Source organism: Pteropus vampyrus, unplaced genomic scaffold (genome assembly GCF_000151845.1).
Source record: "Pteropus vampyrus isolate Shadow unplaced genomic scaffold, Pvam_2.0 Scaffold22, whole genome shotgun sequence".
In the NCBI taxonomy this organism is placed as follows: Eukaryota; Metazoa; Chordata; class Mammalia; order Chiroptera; family Pteropodidae; genus Pteropus; species Pteropus vampyrus.
The window spans coordinates 8,871,055-8,896,482 of NW_011888803.1; the positions used below are offsets into that span (position 1 = coordinate 8,871,055).

The following is a 25,428-nucleotide window of genomic DNA, read 5'->3' on the forward strand; positions in this document are numbered from 1 at the left end:
TAGAATAATTATAATAATATACTGTACTAAAAGTTATAGAAATTGGTCTCCCTCTCTCAAAATATCTTATTGTACCGTATTCACATTTTCACTTAAAGAAAGCACTTTACAGCTTCTCTTTGACATATCTGAATTGCCTGCATTACTACTGTTGTGCTTTGGGGACATTATTAAGTAATATAAGGTTATTTGAACACAAGCACTGTGGTATCATTACAGTCGATCCAATAACCGAGATGGCTACTAAGTGACCAATGGGCAGGGAGTGTGTACAGTGTGGAAATGCTTTATGAAGGAGTGATTCATGGCCCAGGTGAGATGGAGCAAGACAGCATGAGATTTCATCACATTACTTAGAATGGCGCGCAATTTAAAACTTCTGAATTGTTTATCTCTGCGATTTTCCATTTAATATTTTTAGGCCTAGGTTGACCATGGGTAACGGAAACCGGAGAAAGTGAAACTGTGGACAAGAGGGGCTACTGGATAACTTTGAAGAAAATGGGTAAGGGGGGTATGAAATGTGCCATCTGGGTCCTTGGCAAACTCTATTTTATTTAATTCTTAGTCTTTACAGTTTGTCTCACTTCTATTTTGATTTATTTCATAAACATTTCAAAACTAAAGCGGCCCGTAAGTCATGCAGCCCAGCAAGATTCTACTTTCTTCTTCTGAATGGGATTGCTGCAAGAGTTGAAACAAAGGCAAAACTTTCTTGGACACCTCAAGATGTCAAATGTCCTGACTTCTCTGACACCAGCTGCATGTTTTACTCCCTTTGACTGTGAGTCTCCATCACCAGACTCCATGAAAAGAAATTGAGACGCCTTGTGGGGCCAGGTCGAACTGCATAGTCAGACAATGAACAAAGATGTCCTTTAGATTCTTCAATTACTGAAATTGAATAACTCTTCTTTTCTTTTTTTTTTTCTGAATAACTCTTATTTTCTTGAAAGTAGATGAAAGCAGAGCAGATTCCTCTAGTGTTTACAACATTGAAATAAATGCTTGAACATTGTATTTCTGTTTTTCTTTGCTTCAGAAATATTTCGTTTCTTAGATATCATAATATCTATGGACATAAATAGTGAATATTCTTTGAATGAAAGGATCAATTGTTCTTTCTATTTTCAAATCAAACTTTATCAAAAGTGGGCACTCTATTTAAGAATGACTTTTAAGTAATTTAGTTAGGTCAGTTTTCTCCTGCTTTTTAGTTTTGTCTCCTTTGGGGTCAACCTGGCCAACGGGGAAGGCAGTAAGGAGAGATCTTCATACTGGCCTGGCCCCAAGTCTAGTTGCTGAGAGTAGGTCAGAACAGAGGTGGTGGGAAAGGCATTCAGGAGTGAATGTGACTCCCAGACTTGCTAAGAGAATCGGTCAGTGACTGCGAATCCTGTAAGGAACAGATAATGAAAGTGGAGTCCAATCAAGTAGCCAAACCTAGGCACTGGGTTCCAGAGACAAGAAAGCAGAAAGCAGATAGACAGAAATGGATGTCATGCCTGGCCCCTGAGCCCAGGGTGAGCAAAGCCTGAGTGGCTTGTTTAGGTTTTAACCCAGGTAAAGTTAGACAAGATTGTTTATTTATGGCTGTTCTTTACAAATCTGTATGCACTCTGTAGCCAGCATTCTCCACCGCCACATTCTAAGGGAGCCACTGTAACTGTTGATAAGAACAGATGGAAAGAGAGCTGCATGTCAGTCCTCAATGGCCCCTCAGCCATTGAACGACTTATATAAATATTCATGGTGGCAAGAAGAAACTCTTTTCTAATTTTTGACATAAAGCTAGTCTCACAGTGTGACTTAGGAGTTTAATTTTTAAGCATAGTTCTTTGCTGACGGGAATAATGCTTTCCTTAAAATCATGAGTTTGGCATAAGAAATAAACTGCCAAAGAAAGTTGAAAAATAAAGTGTATTGTTCCATTCAGTGAGTCACAGTTACAGGCAAAGCCTTCAGAGTTGCCAAACCTTTGGACTTCTGCTCTGTAGACATACTGTGAGTGAGTGGGAAAACCCACAGCTGGAATTCGCCCCAGAAGACAAGATAACTAAGCTAACCTCTGAACTGAAGAGTGAGCAGCCTTGGCAGCCATGTGGTGACAGGTGACATTCCATTCTCCTCCACATCCAGGGGAGCACCAATACCCAAGTGTTATCTGTCAAGAAGAAGCAAGACGGAAACTGCTCTAGAACAGAAAAGGTAACTTCTAGAAGCAAAACATTCAAAATGGGGGTGGAGGGAAGAGTATTGTCACACTATAATAATGTGGCTTTTATTTACTTCTCTTGACTCCATTCATTTAGTCATTTATTCATTCAACGAATCGTTTTTGAGAGTTTACTAAGCTAAGTACTGAAAAGATGGTGATCAAAACATAAGATCTCTTATGCTCTTCAGCAGGAAGCAGACAACCATTTGCACAATATGAATGTGACATTGTAACCATAATCATGCTTCAAAAGAGAGGGATCTGATTCTATTAAAGCATGAAAGCAGGGTTGACCTAGTTGGGGAGCTCAGCTCAGGCTTCAGACCAGATGTGGGATTTGAAGAAAAAGCAGATGAGAAACAATGAGAGAAGAAGAGGTTTCAAGGAGAAGGACAGTAGGAGAAAAATTTTCTTCAACGTTGCAGCTCTTAATTCATTTCTAGTTTCTTGAGAACATGAAAGAACATGATATGGTGACAAACAATGGAATTTAGAATCAGTTGGATTCATTCTAGCAATATGACAATACTCACATAACCTGGAAAAAATTACTTAGATTTTCTGAGCCTGAGTTTTGTCAATCATAAAATAGGCATGATGAAACCTATCACACGATAAATGTTAGTTCTTGTCCCCATTGGCTAATTTTCATAATCTTTCTGAGATTCAGTGTCTTCACTGAATAACAAAAGTAAAAATTATACCTGCATCAGGGAATTGACATTTTTAAATTTATTGGGGTGACATTGGTTAATAAAATTATATGGGTTTCAAATGTACAATTCTATAATACATCATCTGTATTTTGCATTGTGTGTTCACCATCCAAAGTCAAATCTTCTTCTATCACCATATATTTGACCCCCTCTACCCTTTTCTACCTACCTCCGACCTCGCTTTCTCTCTGGCAATCACTAAACTGTTGTTTGTGTCTATGAGTTTTTGTTTGTCTTGTTTGTTTGCTGCTTTCAGTTTTATATCCCACATATGAGTGAAATCATATGGTTTGCAACTATTTCTGTCTGACTTATTTCACTTAGCATGATATTCTCAAAATTCATCCTTGTTGTCACAAATGGAAGTATTTAATCTCTTCTTATGGCTAAGTAATACTCCATTGTATATAGGTACCACATCTTCATTATCCAATCATCTATCATAGGACACTTCAGTTGTTTCCATATCTTGGCCACTGTGAATAATGCTGCTGCAATTACCATTGGGGTGCATATATCTTAGTGGATAAATGTTTTTAAACTTTTGGGATATGGAGGTTCCTCAAAAAAGTAAGAATAGAATTACCATATAATATGGCAATCCCTATTCTGGGAATTGAAATTTAAATGGGTACATTTGTAAACTCTAAAGCATTATGAAATTATCAGGTATTAATCACTCATAAAATATTTACCAGGTCCTGTGATAGGTATTGGAGAAATGGAAGGTTGAAGGAAGCAGAGCCTTGCTCTCACAAGAGAGTTCCTGAAAGAGAAATTCATTTTTTTCCCTGGTTCGGAGAAAAAGGCAACGAGGGGAGAGGGAAAAGTCTCTGTCACCTGCACAGGCATCCAAGATCTTGGTGTTTGACCCTCCCTGGGGGATATGTGATACCTCTGCCCTAGCAATCAGCTGAGAGCTTGCCCAGACTATCTGACACAAGGGCCCCACGAACAGGACTACAGGATGGATTTGCAAATCTTCAAAATGAGCAGACAAGAGAATCTTACAACAAACAAAAAATGACTTGAGTGCAGTGGGGAATTAGTTACGCTGATGGGTAGAGAAGGCTATCAAGGGTAATGAGAGAAAAATCACTACAGATTTTGGTTTTTCTACTGAAAGTGGATTGAATAATCCAGATTCTCTGATTTCCAGCCCATCCAGCTAGGCAACTATCTTTCAAGCTCCTTTTGTATTGTTTTCCTCTTCCTCTGAGAAACAGAAAATGAGAAAGAAGTGGAAGATTTCTTGCCCAACCATGATTAAGGAGAAAGCTCAGCCAAAGAACAGGCAAGTATGGCATTGCTTAGAGAAAAAGGACTTGTAAAGGCAGGTCTCAGATAGACCCATTCCAGATTTTGTGAAGAAGACACCTCTTTCATCACAAGTTCTAGGACTTTTCAAGTTCAAGAAGAAACTATCTGTTTCCCATTGACAACCTGGCACAATGTACCCAGCAGGACAAGTGTGAGTAAACCAGAGGCTTCTCTAACATGACCCACAGGGACAATGCAGGTCCTGTTTGCAGCCTGAAGCTTGTGACTCTCCTGGTTGCCTTAGGTGCAGAATTCCTAGTACTGGTAACCAGAGTGCAGCTTCAAGACAATGGGTATAATGGAATACTTATTGCAATCAATCCTCAGGTATCCGAGGATCAGAACCTCATCCCAAACATAAAGGTGAGTGGCAAGTATGAAGTCAAAACCATTATCCCATTAGAAAAGACCTGTAGCCTCCTTTAAGGAGCTAACAACACTGCCTGCTTTGTAGCATGAGCAGTAAAGAGAGCAGTGTTTCTTAAAGATTGCATCAAAAATTATAATTACGGCCAAGCCAGTTTGTTCACCTAATTCTCTATAGTCTCAGATCATAGACTGTTGATCTAGTCCTCTTTTATTTGTTGTTGGTTACTATTAACTTTAGCGTTTTTGTTTTCCAACATGACTATTTTGGGGGTAGCAACTTTAAAAATAATACATTGTGGCAACGAAGACAAGGTGTTTGATTGATAAATAAGCATGATTTAAAATCACGTTGTTGGGTTCTATCCTGAGGGTGAGAATTCTCAGACAGAAAGAATGAGAGTCTGGAAAGAGTGCCAAAGAGCAAAATTCTTTCTTTTCACCTGAATGTTCTGTAAGATAATTGATTATTTTCACCTTATAGAAAAGGAGGATCATAGTTCCATTACTTAAAAGCCTTCTTTCGATAATGCTTTAGTGAAATTAGTACCATCATAAGGTGTGGTCTTGAACATGCCTACAGATGTGCCATGGAAAGGATTTGTTTGGTAAAGCTTAAAAGACTTTCACAAAGTTGGGAAAATCATGTAGGCAAGCCCAGACACACAATGTGTCCTAATATATCTTCCAGATAACCATTGGAAGTTTATTTTGCTCCTAATTTTTCTCAAAGTCTAATGCTGTCTCTAAAAGAAATGGTTCATTCAAAATATTTGCATTATTTTTTTATTACTATTTTATTGAAGTATAACCAGAAAAATCATTAAAGATTTACAAGTGATAAAATATGCTTTTCTATTATTTGGTTATAGGAAATGATAACTGAAGCTTCTTTTTACCTGTTTAATGCTACCAAGAGAAGAGTGTTTTTCAGAAATATAAAAATTTTAACACTTGCCACATGGAAAGCTAATAATTAGAGCAAAGTAAAACAAGAATCATATGAAAAAGTAAGAAGTCAGAATTTCATTAAAGCAACTTAAATCAAGGGAAAAGAACAAGCAAGATTTACTGTGTTCAATCTTTAAAAGTGAGAACTAAGCAAAACAAACCATTGATATTAATATACTAATAATATTATTGGGAAGATTGTTATTCACAAAATATATGAAAATATAATAAATGAGTATAAATTATGAAGTAAAAATAAGCAAAATATCATTGCCCAGTTAGCCTCTCCGAAGAACTCTTTTCCTTTGTAACTTACAAAATCCTTCCTGAAATTTTTGATTAAGGACCAAAAACTGGTTTTATCTACTGAGTATGAGCTGTAAAGAAAATAATCACAATTATGACTATCTTCATTTCCCATCCTGTCAGGAGCAGTAAACATGCATGTCCGGACAGAAACATAAGCCTTCCACACTTATAAAAATATGGCTGTCTTCTTTTGCCAGAGTATAAATTAGTAGAATTTCACATTATGCCCAGTCCAGGACACTATTTCTGAGGAGTATGTTGATCAGAAGGAAGGCAGTGAGTGGGGAGGAATGGAGTGGCTACCTTTTCTTTTCCATGCAAAAGACAACCTTCAAAGGATTCTCATAAGCTGTAGATCAAGTTAAACATTCATGATACTCTCTGGCGCATACTGATATGCCTGCTAAATACAAATGTTAAATAATTTTGGCAAATGACTGTTTGAAGCTACACTGAACAAGAGCCTCAGCAGCTACCAGTAGGAGCAGAAATAGAGGCATTGAGAACATAGCTCAGGGCTTCAGTAATGGGGTGGCTCAAGATCTGTAACTACAGCTCAAATAGAAGGACTGGGACATGGGGTACAATTTCTCTTTTTCTTATTTGTGTCATTGGTAAGAAATTTCCTAAGCCTGTTTTAATTCTTAGCTCTCCTTTGAAGTTACTCTCTCAGTAATGGAATGATATAGTAATCCAACAGGCGCCCCAGTATCCTGAAGAGTTTGCAGAGACTCTTAAAATCATTTGATTTATGACCAGATGATAGCATTTGACAACGCTTCAGTATGGAGATGGGAGAGATAGAGGAACTGGGATAAACTGAGAAGAGAGCTACTATTTTTTTAAGCTTCAACTAAGTGCCAGGCATTCTACATGTATTTTTTAATTCCCTCACACACTAAAATTAGTCGCTGTTATCACAAATTGGGAAATCGAGGCTCAAATAAAGTTAAGAATTTGTCCAAGTCAAACAGCTAGTAAATTACAGAGCTGCAATTTAAATCCATGTCTATTTGGTGCCCAAAACCGTGTTCTCTGCACTAAGCTTCGTTGTCTCTAGCTATCTATATAGATTTCATTAACCAATTTGGCCATCTGAGGAATGAAGAAGTATTAGAGATAACCAACCTCAAAACCAGTAGTACTCCTGATCTTAATGAAGAACTTGATAAGTAAAGCAAAAATGAGAATATGACTGAACAGAAAGATTAAAGGAAAGAATAGTTATTGAAGGCTGTTCATGTATCTGATGGATACCAACTTCTTTAACTTCATAATGCCAATTAAACAAACACATAGTAAATAATCTTTATGTACAGATGCTATGCTAGACACTGCAGAGGACAACCATGGTGATTCCTGTCCCTGTGAACCTATAGTCTAATGTAGGTAGGAAGTGCGAGTGGAGGGGTGGGGATGGGGAAGAAGTGTTCGGAAGAGTAGGTAAGAGGTGCATTACTATGGTCTCTGAGGTAGAATGTAACAGCCTAAGTATCCCGTCCCATGCAGAGCACTCTTTCCCTTTTGCTTCAGGACAAATTTCCAGAAATAAAAATTAGGTTTTGTCCATATGAAGACTAGGTAAGCCCTTGGCTTGAATTTCTATCTTTCTAAAAATAAATGTTAATTACTATAAAAGTAATTCATGTTTGTTGCAAAAAAAGTCAAGCAATACTGAATTATGAAAAATAAAAGAGAAATATCTTCCTCTATTCAGCGGCACACACACACACACACACACACACACACACACACACACACACATTACATACATAGTACAAATAGCGATAATTACATATATACATGTATATATATTTACCAGATCATATTAGGTCTATTGTTCCAAAATCAGCTTAAAAGAAAACTTAAATACTTAACTTCTAAGAGCAAGTCCTGAGACAATGTAATATCTTTCTGCCTAAAAATAAAAGAAACAATATTGTATATAAAATTATGTTCTATAGATGATTGTTTGAATAAATATTTAGTTTGGACTTAAAATATTGTTTTAGCAATACTAATTGAATGGTCAAGGTACAAGATGAAATATAACTTCGATAGAATGATTGTTTTGCTAATCTATTGGTTATGGGAATAAAAGATAAGGCTATGAGAAACACATTCTATTGTTTTGCGCTGATGAAATAACCATCAGAAAGTTGTTCACAAAAGGCTGTAATATTTTACAATACAGTTCTCAATGATGTGTAAATGCTCTTAAAATTTATTCAAATATTTTTATTATATTGTATACTGTTTTATAATGTCAGATTTTTATATTGTTGACTTTTGGGAAAAATTTTGATCTGACTCAATTTTATTATATAAAACTTTAAAGTTTTATATAACCATTCTGACAGATATGAGGTGATATCTCATTGTGGCTTTGATTTGCATTTCTCTGCTTATTAGTATGTTGAGCATCTCTTTATGTGCCTGTTGGCCGTCTGTATGTTTAAGGAAATGTTTATTCAGATCCTCTGCACAGTATTTAATTAGATTGTTTTTGTTATGCAGTTGTATGAGTTCTTAATATTTTTGATATTAACCACTTATTGAATACATGATTTGCAAATATATTATCCCATTCAGTAGGTTGCCTTTTGTTTAGTTGATGGTTTTCTTCTCTATACAGAAACTTTTCTGTTTGATATAGTTCCATTTGTTTATTTTTGCTTTTGTTGCCCTTGCCTTTGGAGTCAGATCCAAAAAGAAAATAACAAAAACAAACAAACAAACAAAACACTGCTAAGACCAATGGCAAGGAGCTTACCACCTGTTTTTTTCTAGTTTTATCATTTCAGGGATTACATTCAAGTCTTTAATCCATTTTGAGTTCATTTTTTATGTGGTATAAGATAATGGTTCAGTTTAATTCTTTTGCAGGTAGCTATCCAGTTTCCCAGCATTATTATTGAAAAGACTGTCCTTTCTCTATTGTATATTCTTGCCTCCTTTGTCATATATTAATTGACCATATATGTGTGGATTACTTTCTGGGATCTCTATTCTGTTCCATTGATCTATGTGTCTGTTTTTACAGCAATACTATACTGTTTTGATTATTATAGCTTTTAAGTGTAGTTAGATATTAGCAAGCATACTTCAAGCTTTGCTCTTTTTTCTCAAGACTGTTTTGGCTATTCAGGGTCTTTAGTTATTTCATGTAAATTTTAGAATTGTTTATTCTAGTTCTGTGAAAAATGCTGCTGGATTTTTGATAGGGATTGCATTGAATCTGTAGATTACTTTGAATAGTATAGATATTATAACAATATTGATTCTTACAAACTGTGAGCACAAAATAGCTTTCCATTTATTTCTGTCTTTTTAAATTTCTTTCATCAGTGTCCTATAGTTTTCAGTATACAGGTCTTTAACCTGTTTGGCTAATTTATTCCTAGGTATTTTATTCTTTTAGATGCTAATATAAATGGGATTGTTTTCTTAATTTCTCTTTCTGATAGTTCATTGTTAGTGTGTAGAAATACAACCAATTTTTGTAGAGTAATTTCGTATCCTGCAACTTTACTGAATTCATTTATTAGTACTAACAATTTTGTTTTTGGTAAAGACTTTACAGTTTTCTAAATAAAGTGTCATGTCATTTACAAATAGTGATAGTTTTACTTCTTCATTTCCTATTTGGATGACTTATTTTTCTTGCCTAAGTGCTCTGGTGAGGACTTCTTCCAATACTATATTGAATAAAATGGTGACACTGAGCATCTTTGTCTAGTTTCTGATCTTAGAGGAAAAACTTTAAAATTTTTACTACTGAGTATGATATTAGCTGTGCAAGCTTCTTGTATATGGCCTTTATTATGTTAAGGTATGTTTCCTCTATACCCATTTAATTGAGAGTTTTTATCATAAATGGATGTTGAATTTTGTCAATGCTTTTTTTTTTTTTGCATTTATTCTGATGATCATATGATTTTTATCTTCATGTTGTTATTGTGATATATAACATTGATTTGTGGATGTTGAACCATCTTTGCATCCCTGGAATAAATCCCACTTGATCATGGTGCGTGGTCTTTTAAATATATTGTTAAATTTGGTTTGTTAATATTTTGTTAAGAATTTTTGGATCTATGTTCATCAGGAATAATGGACTGTAATTTCTTTTTGTTTTATTTTGTTTTGTTTTGTTTTGTTTTTGAATGTGCAGTGTCCTTATCTGGTTTTGTTATCAGGGTAATGCTAGCCTCATAAAATGAATTCGGAAGCATTTTCTCCTTTTCAATTTTTTTGGAAGAGTTTGAGAAGCATCGGTATTAAATCTTTGAATGTTTGGTTAAGCTGTCTGGTCCTAGATTTTTCCTTTGTTCAGAGAGTTTTGCTTACTGATTCAATATCCTTCTAGTAAATGTTCTATTCAGATTTTCTATTTCTTCCTGATTCAGTCTTGGAAGATTATATGTTTCTAGAAATTTATCCATTTTTTTCTAGGTTGCCTAGTTTGTTGGAGTACAGTTGTTCATAGTAGTCTCTTTCAATCCTTTGTATTTCTGTGATATTCCTCGTAACTTCTCTTACATTTCTTATTTTATTTTTTTGGTAAGTTTATCTCAAGGTTTGTTAATTTCATTTATCTCTTTGAAGATGTTTCATTAATATTTCCTTTTTTTAGTTTTTATTTATTTATTTCCAGCTGATCTTTAATATTCTCTTCTTTCTGCTAACTTTGGGCTTTGTTTGTTCTTTTTCTAGTTCTTTTAAGTGTAAGGTTAGAAAGTTTGTATGAGGTTTTTCTTGTTTCTTGAAGTAGGTTTGTATTGATGTGAACTTCCCTCTTAGAAACACTTTTGCTGCATCCCATAGATTATTAGATGTTAGATTCCTGTTTCCATTCTCTGGGTATTTTTTTCATTTCTTTTTTGAGTTTTTCAGTGATACAGTGGTACTTCAGTAGCATGTTGTTTAATCTCCACATATTTGTGTTTTTTACAATTTTCTTTTGTAATTGATTCCTAGCATTGTGTTTGAAAAAGATGCTTGATATGATTTCAATATTCTTGAATTTATTAAGACTTGTTTTGTGGCTTAACATGACCTATCATGGAGAATGTTCCATGTGGACTTGAAGAAGAATGTATATGATGCTTCTTTTGAATGGAATGTTCTGTTTATATCTATTAAGTTCATCTGATCTAAGTGCCCTTTAAGACTGATGTTTCCTTATTGATTTTCTGTCTGGATATCCATCCATTGATGTAAATGGAGTGTTAAAGTCTCTCCTATTATTTCACACTGGCAATTTCTCCCTTTAGATATGTTAGTATTTTCTTTATATATTTTGGTGCTCCTATGTTGGGTGTATATATATTTACAAATGTTGCATCTTCTTGCTGGATTGACCTCTTTATCATTATGTAATGCCCTTCTTTGTCTTTTATTACAATCTTTGTTTTACAGTCTTTTTGTCATGTACAAGTATAGCTACCTCAGCTTTCTTTCGGTTTCCATTTGCATGAAACATCTTTTGCCATCCCTTCATTTTCAGTCTGTGTGTCTCCTTATATCTCAAGTGAGTTTCTTATAGGCAGCATATAAGTAGGTCTTGTTTATTTATACATTCATCCACCCAATGTCTTTTGACTGGAGAATTTAGTCTATTTACATTTAAATAATTATTGATTGATATGTACTTACTGCCACTTTGTTAATTTTTTTACTGGCTGTTTTGTAGTTTCTCTGTTCATTTTTTCTTCTTATGTTCGCTTCTCTGTGTTTTGATGACTTTATTTGGTATTATACTTACATTCCTTTCTCATTATCTTTTGTGTATCTACTATAGGTTTTTGGTGTTTGTGTGTGGTTACCATTAGGCCCTCATAGAACAGCATATATCTATAAAACAGTCTATTTTAAATCGATAGTAAGTTAAGTTTGAATGCATTCTAAAACTACATTTTTACACCCTTCACCATGTTTTATGTTTTCGATGTCACATTTTACAACTTTTTATTTTATGTATCCCTTAATTATTGTAGTTTTATTTTTACTATTTTTTCCTTTTAACTGCACAATAGCTTTATAAGTGATTAATCAACTATACATGCACTTTCACCAGTGATATTTTTACTTTTGTATATTTTCTTTTTATTAATTAGTGCCATTTATTTTCAGCTTAAAGAAATCCCTTTAACATTTCTTGTAAGGCTGAATTAGTGAATTACTTACAAGAAAAAAGCAGGCATGCTTGGATAACACAGACTGAGGAATAGGAAAGGTTTCTTTGCTTATTTGGTGTCTTAGTCCATTTGAGCTGCTCTAACAGAATACCATAGACTGGGTTGCTTATAAACAGCAGAAATTTCTCAGTGCTGGAGGCTGGAAGTCCAAGATGAAGGCACTGTTAGATTCAGTGTCTGGCAAGGGCCCACCTCCTGGTACATAAACAGTCATCTTTTCACTGTGTCCTCACCTGACAGAAAGAAGAAAGGAGATCTCTGGGGTCTCTTTTATAAGGTCACTAATCACATTATGAGGGCTCCACTCTCATGATCTAATCACCTCCCAAAGGCCCCAACTCCTAATACCATCATTTTGGGAATTAAGATTTCAACATAGGCATTTAGGGGGGACATAAACATTCACTACATTATACTTAAATGTGATTCTTTCCTTTTCTCCAAATCCTGAAATTATAGGCCTATATGAAGCTAAATAGAAGGCTGTCTCTCTGTCTATCTGTCTAGTCATTTCTCATGTATACAGGCAGATCTGTAAATCTACTGAATAGCTTCCAAGAATTACTGGGTCAAAGGGTACCCTCAGCTGTAATTTTGGTAGCTATTGACTGATTCCTTTCCTAAAGGTTATATTGTTTTTCACTCCCGTTGACAGCATTTGAGATTATTTATTTAGAAAGGAATTATTTTAAATAACACCATTACATATTCATTCTCTACTTCCTCTAATGTTCAAGGGCAATGTGCTCAGAGATTCAGGATACTGCCAGTCATGCTCTTCCTTGGACCTCCAAAAGTTCATGTTGATTTCTTGGTAACTTTTACTTCAACTCTGTTTAGTTGTTAAAGCCCTTGGCAATACAGAACTCCTCATCAAGGTCAAATTCTTTAAAATAAAGTGGAGTACATTTCTAAATTGATGAACAATCTTAACAGAGTTCTTTAAAAAATGTTTTATGTGTGTCTAGCAAGCTACGATCTTTGCAACTAATTATTATATGAGCTAGTGAAGAAAAAAAACACAAGTATATCTAAAATAGACTCAATTTTTCTTTCTATTTTTAGGTGTTCATCTGATATCACAAGCATGTTTGTGTGTAAAAAAAAGCCTTTGCCTCCAAGAAAATTGTATTTATTAGTAAGCTTTTCCAAGGATGCATATTTATATATAATAGCATCCAAAATGCAATTGCATCAATAACGTTCATGCAAAGTTTATCTTCTGTAAGTATTGCCTTGGAATGATAAACTACTACAAGATTTCATCTCTTCCCAAGATAGACTGATATGTTTTAAGTATTTAAACAGAAAGATAAGATTCGTTATGTTTTAGAGTTTGGGGGACGTTGGAGTTCATCTAGTTTTTATTTTACAGATTAAAAAAAAAGAAAACTGAGGACCCGAAGATGATCACTTAAAATAGATTCTTTTAGAAAAGGGATTATTTGCTTTCCAGGGATTATTTAACAAGGGGAGCCCTATAGATCTCAAAATAAATTGTTGTGTTCTTGTATCCTTTCATAAGAAAATATACTGGGTTAATGAGAGTGATAGAGCACATAATGATGTTTCTCTCATTTGAGATAGTAATCCATTCTTATTTTAATTTCACTTTCTAATTCTTTTTCTCTTGTTTGCATAGTCTAGAACTTGAAAAGTCAGGTGCTACCAAGGGAAGTCAAGTAACCCTTAGCTTTGCTGGTTTAGAAACTCAACCTTGTTAGCATCCACACTAATTAACAAGAGACTAGTCTATAAATACAGAACAAAAAGAATACTGTGTCATAAGCATCCAATACTTGCCTCCTCAGGCCAGTTCATTTTTTCTCTGAAGAACAGCCAAATTGTCACCAGAAGCCTGCTCTGAGAGCATGGGATCAGAAAGACGGGACTTTTAGGTGATGCAGAGGTTTAGCGGCATAAGCCTTCATGACTAGATATATGTATCTATCTCTACAAAAACCTAAAGGCCCAGTCTGTGAGCCACCTCTTCTCCACAGAGCTTGGAGTACTGTGAGCACATGCCTCTGTGAAGTTTTCTGCTTCCAGAGTTGACCAATGGCTCTTGGATTGACACATTCTTTCTTTAGATAACTTTTTTCTTCAGTCTAGTTTTAGTCAAGGGTAGGAGTCATTTTGTAACTTTGAAGCAATTTTTCATATATCTAGGCCTGATTCATTATGTTTTAAATTTATAGCTTTAATGTCTGAAGTCAATCTAATTCCATGTATTTCATTCACATTGTTTGTAATAGGTGCTGTCTTTGTGACCCTTTGAAAGACCTGCTCATTAAATCCAGTCAGTTAAGCTTTACAATTCCTCAACCACAGTCATGAAACATTGAGAAAGGAATTAAAAACAAAGAACAAAAACAAAAAAAAAAACAGGTTCTACTCCTGCGTTCCCATCCTACTAAGCAATTATTAACTGCCCTTAATCAATTATTAACCTTTTGAAGCTTTGGCTTCCTCTTCTATGAAATTAGAGATGAGACTAAGGGACTCTTCTAGCTCTAAGAACCCATGTTTCCATTAGCAGGAAGCATCTCCCTCTCTATATATATGTTTTGTAGGAACATAGCCACTGGAAATAGTAGCACATTACTTCACAATGCAAAGTATACCTTTAAAAGGGATGTTGACATAGGTTTAGTTTTATTAAATCAATTATATCTACATTTCCAAATGGAGAGAAAGATCAGGAAGTAGATTTAAGTTGGTTTTCTCCTTATCCTGTTCTTAGAGAGATCAATATTTGAACTAGATCAATATATGTTGACTGATTAATAAAGGTGCAGTGGTCATTAAATATGATTTCAAGAAATAGGCTGACCAAAATAACATCTCTTGGGGTATTTTCTTTAACAAAATATCATGCTAAGGAAAGTTGAAGATCGTTTTGTGGGTCTTTTTTGTGTTTGTTTCTATGTTTGTTTTTAAGACTAAGATTATATAGAGTCTGCTCTCTGTTATCCAAGTGAAAATAAGCTTTAATAGAGCTTAATCTCATTACCATAAGGTGCCAGTGTTGAAGTAAAGAGTGCCAAAGATTAGGTGTAAATTTGATGTCATTCTTGAAGTAAAGAAAGACATTGTTGTGGCACTGCTTTCCCATGTTTCAGCTCACTTTTTCTTTTACCTTTAGTTGCTTGAGAATGAGAAATATGTCTAGTATGAAGGGAGAGCCTTTATTATCAGGTAGGCTTTGTTCTTTTTCTAGGTGGTTGAATTCTGTAATGCAAGCACCGATAACCAAGAAACTCCAAACCTACAGAACCAAATGTGCAGCCTCAGAAGTATATGGAATGTGATCTCAGACTCTGCTGACTTCAATAACAGCTTTCCCATGAATGGGACTGACCTTCCACCTCCTCCCACATTCTCCCTTATACAGGCTGACAAGAAAGTGGTCTGTTTAGTGCTGAATGTGCCCAGCAAGATGGCAGAGGTAACATTTTGAATCAAAATGATTGTAAAATACTCATCATTTTTTTCTATAAGTTTTCAATTCTTTTTATTTTCAGAGGGTAAGAGCAAAGGAAGGGGAGGCCAAAGGTTTGGAATAGCCATGGACATCGTTTTTTCTTGAGGATAGAAGGAAGAAATTCAGAGTATGCCTCAGAAATTGAGATAATGCAGATAAACGAAACCTACAGATAATTTCTAACCTTCTCTTTTGTTACCAATCGCAACGTTTTCTAACAAACAAGATTTTTTTACAAAATTCAAACATGTAACAAAAGGCTTCTACCTGGCCACATTCTACTGACTGGTAAAGATCTCTGGTCAAAGTAAGAAACTATGAATTTGCAGCAAGTGTGCATATCCAGTATGTGTATATTTTCCATATTATTGCAGGCAGAAAATCATATCTCAGTCATTTAGTAATCTAGCAGCTTTCCAGAAACCCACTCTCAAAAACTCCAGAACTCTCAGATAATGGTTAAAGGCTTAGTCTATGAGCTCAGACAGATATGCTTTACATTCTGGCTCATTCACTTACTGTCTTGTATAATCAAGAGCAAAATAACCTCTCTGAAACTTAGTTTTCTCATCTGTAAAATAGAGAAAATAATACCTACTTTCAGTGTTGTGACAGAACCAGATCATACTGGCTCGTGAGAGTCAACTGTTAAATTTTTAGGAAATTTGCAAGCCACTTGTTAAACATGGTCATTATACCATATAGACTTATAACTAAATAAAATATATTAAAACAAATGTAAAAATCTTCAAAAATTATTTCCTAATTATTTTTCTACTATTTTTTATTATCTATGCCTGGAATCAATAAATTACAGCCATGGGCCAAGTTTGGCCCCCTACCTGTTTTGGCATAGCTTACAAGCTAAGGATGGGTTTACTTTTTAAATGGTTTAGAAAAAAATAAAATAATACTTAATTACACTTGAAAATTATATAAAATTCAAATTTCAATGTCCATAATAAAGTTTTATTAGATGCTCATATTATTACATATTATTTATGGCCACTTTAGTACTAGTATAGCAGAGTTAGTTGTTGCAACATAGAACATATTGCACACCAAACCTAAGATATTTACTATCTAGCCCTTTACTGAAAATGTCTGCTGGTCCCTGATTTATGCTCTTGAGGTTATTCCTGGTCTATTGTGTCTGTATGGGTCTGCATCTCTCTCCAACTGAATTTAATGACATCACATTGACAGTTTGAAACCTGACTCAGTGGGAGTATTTATGCCACAGAAATTGTTAACTGCAACAAATCAAAGTATTTCTCTCAATCTCTCTCTCTCTCTCTCTCTCTCTCTCTCACACACACACACACACACACACACACACACACACACGCCCCAGAAGCCAGTTTTTAAACATTTACTAGTATACCACTATGTATTTCATAAGGTTGTTGAAGGGAAAAAATGAGATAATGAATATCAAGTTTCGGGTTCATAAGTGGTAGCTATTTTATTATAGTATTTGTCATAAGAGACAGTTTATTCCTTTGCATTCTTTGGATCAGTAGTCTTGGAAATTTTGTTATTTTTAGTTTATCTCTAAAATATTAAAATACATTTAGCTTTTGGGTAATTTTGTAATCTTGCCTACCTGCAGTTAACTATGGTATAATCTTCTCAAATATGGTCTCAGGGTAATTTATGTTAGCTATCTGCCTCTATTGAGCAAGAACAGATTGAGTGAAAGGGAAAGATAGTTGTACTTGAGTGAAGACCTGAAAGAAGCAGAAGAGAAATAAGCCTAAAGTCACAAACTCATGGCAAAGTAAACTTCCCTCCCTTTTCCTGACAATACGTCATTGAGCCATCATGGCAATTCATTTATTTATCAGGTACCCATACTGTGCTAGCTTAGGGGATACAGAAATGACAGAATAGGGTCTCTGCTTTGAAATGCTCACAGTCTAATAAAGGAGACATAACACTCACGTGCAAATAAATACAATACAGTATTGAAGTCCAACAGAGGTGTGGGGCCGCATCTAGTGCTGTAGAAGAAAGGGTGAACTTGGACTTGAATATTGAAGGATAAGAACATACTTGCTAGGTTGGGTGAAATGAGGGAAGTAAAGGGAAGATATTCCAGAGTAGGGAAGAGTATGTGCAGTGACTGAGAGGCAAAATTAGAAGGATTTGTTTAGGGAAAGTGCATCAACTGGCATGGTTCTAACTAACATTGGGTGGCTATAAGGAAGTGATAGATAAAATGGAGAGATGGTATGAATTTGAGAGAAATTGAAGACATTGAATTGCTAGGACCTGTTCAGGAATATGGAGGCTGGTAACAGAGGAGTAATGAAAGAGTTCCAGATTTCTGGCTTAACTAGTTGGGAATAAAGTCCATGATTGAGAATGATGACTTGATGACGGTTGACAGCAACTACTTACTAAGTGCTTACTATGTTTCCAATTTGTAGATAGAAAACTGAAGCTAAAAAAGATAACTAGTTTCTCTCTGGTTTACATAATTAGCAAAATTTGAAGGCAAGACTGAAAGTCCTTGTTTTATCCACTCTTTCAACTTACTTCTCAAATATGTAAGAGAAATAATATTTGGGAAAGAAGGCAATGAATTCAAAGCGTAGAGAGTTTAGGATACCTGTGGGACATTAAACTGGTGATACTCCCTAAGCAGTGCAAAATACAAAATATTAAGGGAGATATCTGGGTTGTAGATAGAGACTACAGATATCACTGAACTGGTGGTAGCTCAGCTTGTTGTCCGCTGCCTTCAAAACAAGCAACCCTAGTGAATTAATCAGTAGCATCACTTGCCCAAACTTGGTCACTCATATTACTTTATATGTGGTTAATACTTCAAGGTCTAACTGTACTGTCATACACATATCTCAATTGATCCTCACAGCAATTCTACTTTAATAAGTAAAAATGATATTATGGCCCCACTTACAGATAAAGTGCCCAGCCTAAGATGATCATTATAACAGAGGATAGTGCCAAGATAGATACTTCTGACTGCTACTCTCTACCATAAGGTTTTTTGCAGTTTTCTCTACCCAGACTAAATTTTAAAAGAAGCAGCTACAAATATAATCTCAAGTACAGATATTCTACAGATATTTGAATTTCGAGTTGAAGAGAAATAGTGGGGATATGTATTTTCAGAGAGTGGTAATTATGAACAACTTATTGGGAACAGAATTCCAAACCATTTTTTCCTCCCAGAAAATCATTCATTTTTGAGCTTACAGTTAATTGAGCAATATTCTTTCATTGTATCATTCTCTACAACTCAAAAAATTACAATTCAACATCTCTAAAGAATTGGCAGAGATATTTGCTTATTAGGTTACTTAGTCATACTTCTGTCTACTAACCAAATGTTGTTACCTTTCTTTTTCCCTTTTTGGGACATAGGCGGACAGACTTCTTTGACTGTAACAAGCAGCAGAATTTTACTTGATGCAGATTGCTGAAATTCATACCTTTGTGGGCATTGCTAGTTTCGACAGCAAGGAGAGGTCAGAGCCCAGCTACATCAACTTAACAATGATGATGCCTAAAAGTTACTAGTTTCATATCTGCCTGCCACTGTGTCAGCTGAAGCAGAAACTAGCATCTGCTCAGGGCTTAAGAAAGGATTTGAGGTACAGTAGAGCAACCCAAGTCTCAGATCACCATCACTTTTCTTTCTCTCATTTTTTATCTGAGTTGCTCCCGATTAGGGGCAATCTGTTATAGTGTGCTTATAACAGCCTCAACTACAGGAGAGTAATGATGGATTATCTTTAAGGTAAGGAACCATGTTTTGTTTACTATTGTATCGCATGTGCCTAACCAAGTACCTGACATGTAATAGTTGCTTAATAATTGCTTGTTGAAGGAATGAGTAAATGAATGAAAACAGTGGCCTAAGCTGGGGAACTTCATCATCATCTGGACACCTTCTGACTCTGACCTTGTCAATTCCCAGCTGTGGCTATGGTTACTCTTCGATTTTCTAGTCAAAATCAGCATATCTGTCTCCTGCCTACACTCATACTAGGCCTCACACGTATGAGACTCAATTAAGGCCAGAGGTATGTTTCAGGAATGATAGAGTTCATTTGGGATGCAGTCATGAGTCAAACATCTGGTAGCAAGCAAAACGCATCAATTAAAATTGTTGCTGCCTAGAGATAAGTATTTCCCAACCTGAGCTACCCATTGGAATCACTTGGGAATTTAAAAATCCTAGTGCCTGGGTCTCAACCCCAGAGAGTGTTGATCTGGGATGTGGCCTGGTCATAACATTTTTAAAGCTCCCCGTCTGATTCTTATGTATATTCACAGTTGAGAACTACTGTTCTAGGACCCCTTGTTGTTCATTGCTGGATCTCAGAAGCCAGGTCTCAGACAATATTGTTCCCTCATATTCTCCACGATGGCCAGTATTCTAAACTAAGAGCATATCCTGGCAATTGGATCAGAAAGAGTCCCTGTCCACAAGCAAATCAGCAGTAGTATGTAGGATGACAAGTGCTGTGATGGGGTGAGCTGCAGACTGAATGAGAAAGAGCACGAAGTACAGGGAGCCATAGAGTACCTCAAAGAGGCATATGCCTAACTGGTGAGTAATTTGGAAAGAGAATGAATTTTTCTGCTCAGTAAGACAATTTGAATTACATTTCCTTCTAAACAACTGATACTCTATGTTCAGGTGGTCGAAAAACTGAATGGAAAAGCCTATGGCTCTGTGATGATATTAGCGATCAGTGGAAATGATTAGCACATTGGCAATTGCTTAACCACTGTGCTCAGCAGTGGTTCAACCATTCATACCATTGCCTTGGGTTCATCTGCAGTCGAAAACCTGAAGGAATTATCACATACTACAGGTAAATAAATTTCTAAAAATGTATATTTTAGAGCATTTGCTTTAAACTTGAATATTCAAAGCATAACCATGAAACCTAGGTTATGTCAAGAGATTACATGGCTGAATGGAAATAGAAAATGTTTTCATAAGGAAAAAAACAAAATCATTGCTAAAATTTTCCTAAATTTTGATGACTTTTTTTTTTTTTTACATTTTACTTGGTGCCAATTATATATATCCAATGAAAATAATATTATTATAATTTCTTTGTTAAACCAACCTGATCATGTATAATTGGGAAGCTAAAAAATATGTTTAGGATTAAATGCAATAACTTATAAGAGCACATACAATATTGTAAGATACATACCCTTTTTTGTTCTAAATGAAGCACAGAATAATTTTGTCTCATAGTCTTTATATTCAATAAAAATGGGTATGCGGAATTGAAAATTGATAGGTTTTATTGAATTATTTTTTAAAACAATATTTTCAGAATGTAAATGTAAATATGTAGCAATGTAGATAGTAATTAACCTAGATTATCTAAGAATTATTTTCATTAAAAGATTAGTCAATAAATATTTATTAAGTTTTTACCACCTATGAAGTACAGTTCTAGATCCTAACCTTACAGTCATGAAGAGAACAAACAAAACCACTCCCTTTGTGCTGCTCACCAGGCAGTTGTACAGAGTGCCATGCAAAGCAAGTGAAGCACAGCTCCTACTTCCTCCAAACTAACCCTCTTATGCAAAGAAACGTTGTTGGAAAAAGATTAACTTTTATTTTTTGTTTTATTCGATACATTTTATTAGCTAACATCCTGATTATGTATTTCAGGAAGTTTAAAGTTCTTTATTCCAGATAAATCAAACTCCAATAGCATAACTGATGTTTTCAGTAGAATCTCCTCTGGAACTGGAGATATTTTTCAATAACATTTGCAAGTCAGAATTTCCTCAGTGTTATACTTACAGTTGAGATTGAGGTGAGGGAGAAAGAGATATAGATGAATTAAGTAAACTGCCTACATGCTTTATGGCATCACCAGAGCCAGGCTTTATTTTTACATATTTGTAATTCTCAGCCCTAAGAGCCATTTTCTGTAATTGCTACTCAACTTTTCAAAATCTATAAACAGAGCTTGTTCCTTCCTCCTGGCTCAAAATGGGGGTGGGGTGGGAGTGCTGTGGGGGTAAGGCCCAGAAAATAAGAAACAGTGTATTTAGTTTTAGTTTCATAATAACTTTCCATCAATCAGAATCCATTTTACTTTTGCCTCTTCAAAAACTTCTCTGAAGCTCCTGTCTCATATAAAAAGAATCAACGATTTCATTAAATTCTAAAAATTCTTAAACAGCTCTTTGCCACAATTTACTTGATTTTGCTCACAAAACTTCCTCTAATCAAGCCAGTTTTCAAAAGGGCCACATTTTTCTTCTTTCTGAGTACTTTAAAGATATTTTTAAAGTAACTGAACAAAAATTTCTCTGCTGTCTCCTCACAGATGGTAAGTGAACCTGCCAAGTTAATGGCTTCATGTGAACAGTGAAGCCAGTAAACAATTCTTAGGACATATTTAACACAAAGATTATATGTACACAGTAAAAGCAATAACCAGAATCCATCATTAGAAATGAAAAAATATGAATTACAAATGACGATATATATTGTAGAGTAGATTACAATCGGCATTTCTGAATAATCTTTTTACTCTGTGATTTCTTCTCTAATAATATGAAATAAAACATATGTTTTAAATAGTAAAAGAAAAACAACAAAATATTATTCATATGGCTCAAATTGGCCTTATGTTCGCAAATGTGGCCACCTCTCCCCACTTGTTTTTATGTCTTAAACCCCACTAAACTGTGGACTATTCTAAATCTGATCCTCTACAACAGCTCAGGGTCCAGCACAGAATGTGGCATAGTAGTCAGCAGTCATTAAACTGATTTTAGCAAATAATCCACAATGTCTTTGCTGTCACCCACCAATAAAATTTTATATGCATTCCAAGTCTGAGCAATTTTACAATGCATTACTAATGTATTTATTTAATAAATATAATTTTTCAAAGTTATTTACAGACTTGTATCCATTGTGAATACATGATAATTAAATGCTGTTAAATTGACATTTGTATTAGCTATAACAAAATATTTTATATCTACTGTATTTATATAATATACTATATTTTGCTTTGGCAAAGTATTTTTATATGAAAAATGATTTATGTAAATATAGTACATATAAGAATTAAATGATTTTTATTTTTTCCAATTCATTTTTGTCACAAAAGTTAAGAAAAAAAATGGAATGATTCTGCATACACTAGAAAATTTCACCTATGTATTCTCTTGAATAGCTTGAAAGTACAGGTGAGAATGTTAAACCTCACCATCAATTGAAAAGCACTGTGACTGTGCATAACAATGTAGGCAATGACACTACCTTTCTAGTCATATGGCGGACCAGTGGTCTCCCTGAGATTGTATTATTTGATCCTGATGGAAGGAAATATCCCACAGATAATTTTATCATCAATCAAGCTTTGTAGACTGCTCGTCTCTGGATTCCAGGAACTGCTAAGGTAGGTGTCGTGACAACATATAGTCATGACTTTTAGTTGAATCACATAATTAAATGCATTGTATAAAGGAAATCCCATTCTAATATATCAAAATTTTACTTTAAATTTATGAGAGCATTTTGTGAATGTTAAAAATTTAAGGGGAACAACTAAGGTATGTTCAAAACTTTAAATAATGGATACCAAAGCCTTCTCACTTCAACGGTAGAAATTAATATTTATGTAGTAAAAATAATCTTTTTGCTTACTTTTCTTTACAAAATCCACATAGAATACTTATCTATACACTTGACATTCTGGGCAGAGTGAACAGCACACAGAAAGATTCAGAGAAAAAGAATATGGCTCTTCATAAAATTACAAGTAGTTTTTGCTGTGGATGAACAACCAAGTAGCATGTAATGTGGAGATTTAGTAGAAGAAAAGTGGAGGGCATGCTGAGGCTAGACAGATAAACAGGAGCCAAAGCCTGTTTAGCAAGAGCTCTGTATAGCAGTAAAGGAAGCAGGATTTTGAATACTAAAGGGAACCAGAAAATGTTCTAGGCAGGGTGATGAATTGATCAGATCCACTTTTTCACTGCCTGAATGCAGTCCCTCCTTGACACTGGAGGCCCTCCTTCCCTTCTGATTACTGTAAACAGCCTTTGCTCAGCCTCCCTGCCTCTGAGCTAGCATCCCTCCAATCCATTCATCACCGTTATCAGGTGATCCTTTTGAAGCACAAATTGGATCAAATCTGTCTCCTATTTGAAACCCTTTGGTGGTCTCAGGATAAGATTTATGTGATTACCCTTATATACCAAGTCCAAGCTTATCTCTGGCTTCTGCTCAAGCTTATCTCTTAACCCTTGTCCCAAATACCCTGGCTTCTGCTCCTACTTAACTTTTCTCCAAACTCATCACGTTCTTTTCATACCTGTGCATAAGAACCAAGGACATTTTATCCAATTCTTGCTGCCCTTGCCCAACCTCTTAGTCTAAATTAGGTGCCCTCTATTGAAAGACTTACTACACTCATGGAGAAGTTTTTGATGCGGCAGTTCCAGCCATGTATCTGTTATTAATGTTATCATTACAATCAATCAATCAATGATTTTGATGCTTACATTGTGACTTCACTGGAAAATGGTAAAACATATGAATCCCAGTGAAGAAGGCTGGGTAAGTTGTGGTGGCACCTTAACTTTCCATACTGAGTCACACAGTAACTTATTGTTTTCTTTCTTCTTCCTCCTGCTCGATTGTGTTCCTCCTCTTTCAGGATTCTAGAAGGAACAGCCGCAGGAATGAAGAAAAAAGGAGTATTTATGTACAGTTTAATCAAAAGAATGAATTTCTGCTACATTGTAGTTCAAACGTTTTTCTTTCAGACATTCTTTTGCCGGTTTTCCCCCAGGCAGCCTAGGCAAAAGAGAATGGTATTTAGCAATATTTCTAGAAATTATTCAACGTAGACATTGTAAAATCCTGACCTATTAAAAATAGTGTTCCTTTTCTTGGTCCCTAGTAGTGTATATGGGTTTTGTTGCTTGATATTTCTGGGCATTGGAGGTGGTGAGTGGGGAGTGGAGGGAAGGAAAGATACTGTTGACTTTTAGTCCAGGTTATCCACATAAATCATAATTGGTCACTGAAATTTGCTGTAAGTTTCTTTGTTATATAAAAGGAATAAAAATATTGAACCTCCCTTTGGTCGAAGGGGCTCTGATTAATAGTTGCAAAGTACCCTGAAGCTTTGAAACACTGTTATCTATATCTTCTAAAATGTGAATCAAGATGTGCCCTTCTCCACAAATAAATTCAGGGTGTAATTCCCTAAAGAGGTACCTAACACTATAAATGGGTTATGTTCTGAGAGCCATGTAAATATTGAATTTAGTTATCACTTAGCCAATATTACTATTCCTGACACTCTTTTGTAGTAATTTAGAAAATGCAACATCAACGAAACAAGAACAAAACCCAAGGAGCTTAGATTTATGCTTTTAAAATTAAGGGTTGATTTTTTTTCTTCACATTCGACAAAATAAAAAGCCTTTGTTTTGCAGTCCGGGCTCTGGACTTACACACTGAATGATACCCACCATTCTCTTCAAGCCTTGAAAATGACAGTGACTTCTCACGCCTCCCACTCAGCCATGCCTCCTGCTATCATGGAAGCCTTTGTAGAAGGAGCCAGCCCACTTTCCCCATCCCATGATGATTTATGCAAATGTAACTGCTACAATCGAGCCAGAGACAGAACACCTTGTTACGCTGAAACTTTTTGATGATGGAGCAGGTAATGTGGAATGTTATGTCATTTTTCATGTTCTCAAGAGCTGTCGTGATGCTGCAGTATCAATATTATGCTTATCTTTTAAATTCTTTCAATTCAATTATTTTTCTCATCCAATCTTATGAGATTCTCAATTTCTCACAGAATCACTGAT

At 35.1% G+C, this 25,428-nt stretch overlaps 1 protein-coding gene across 1 annotated transcript in view; it reads left to right on the top strand.

The window, feature by feature from the left end:
• Positions 1-4,431: 4,431 nt before the first annotated feature.
• The window catches only part of CLCA2 (chloride channel accessory 2), a 32,763-nt gene continuing 11,766 nt past the window's right edge, over positions 4,432-25,428 (top strand). The window contains 13 exon segments of the mRNA XM_023528132.1: positions 4,432-4,617; positions 5,493-5,630; positions 12,818-12,894; positions 13,146-13,191; positions 13,193-13,213; positions 13,215-13,304; positions 15,301-15,528; positions 18,958-19,051; positions 19,054-19,187; positions 20,240-20,417; positions 21,242-21,348; positions 22,770-22,994; positions 25,045-25,170. Of these exon segments, the coding sequence (XP_023383900.1) occupies positions 4,432-4,617; positions 5,493-5,630; positions 12,818-12,894; positions 13,146-13,191; positions 13,193-13,213; positions 13,215-13,304; positions 15,301-15,528; positions 18,958-19,051; positions 19,054-19,187; positions 20,240-20,417; positions 21,242-21,348; positions 22,770-22,994; positions 25,045-25,170 (1,650 nt within the window).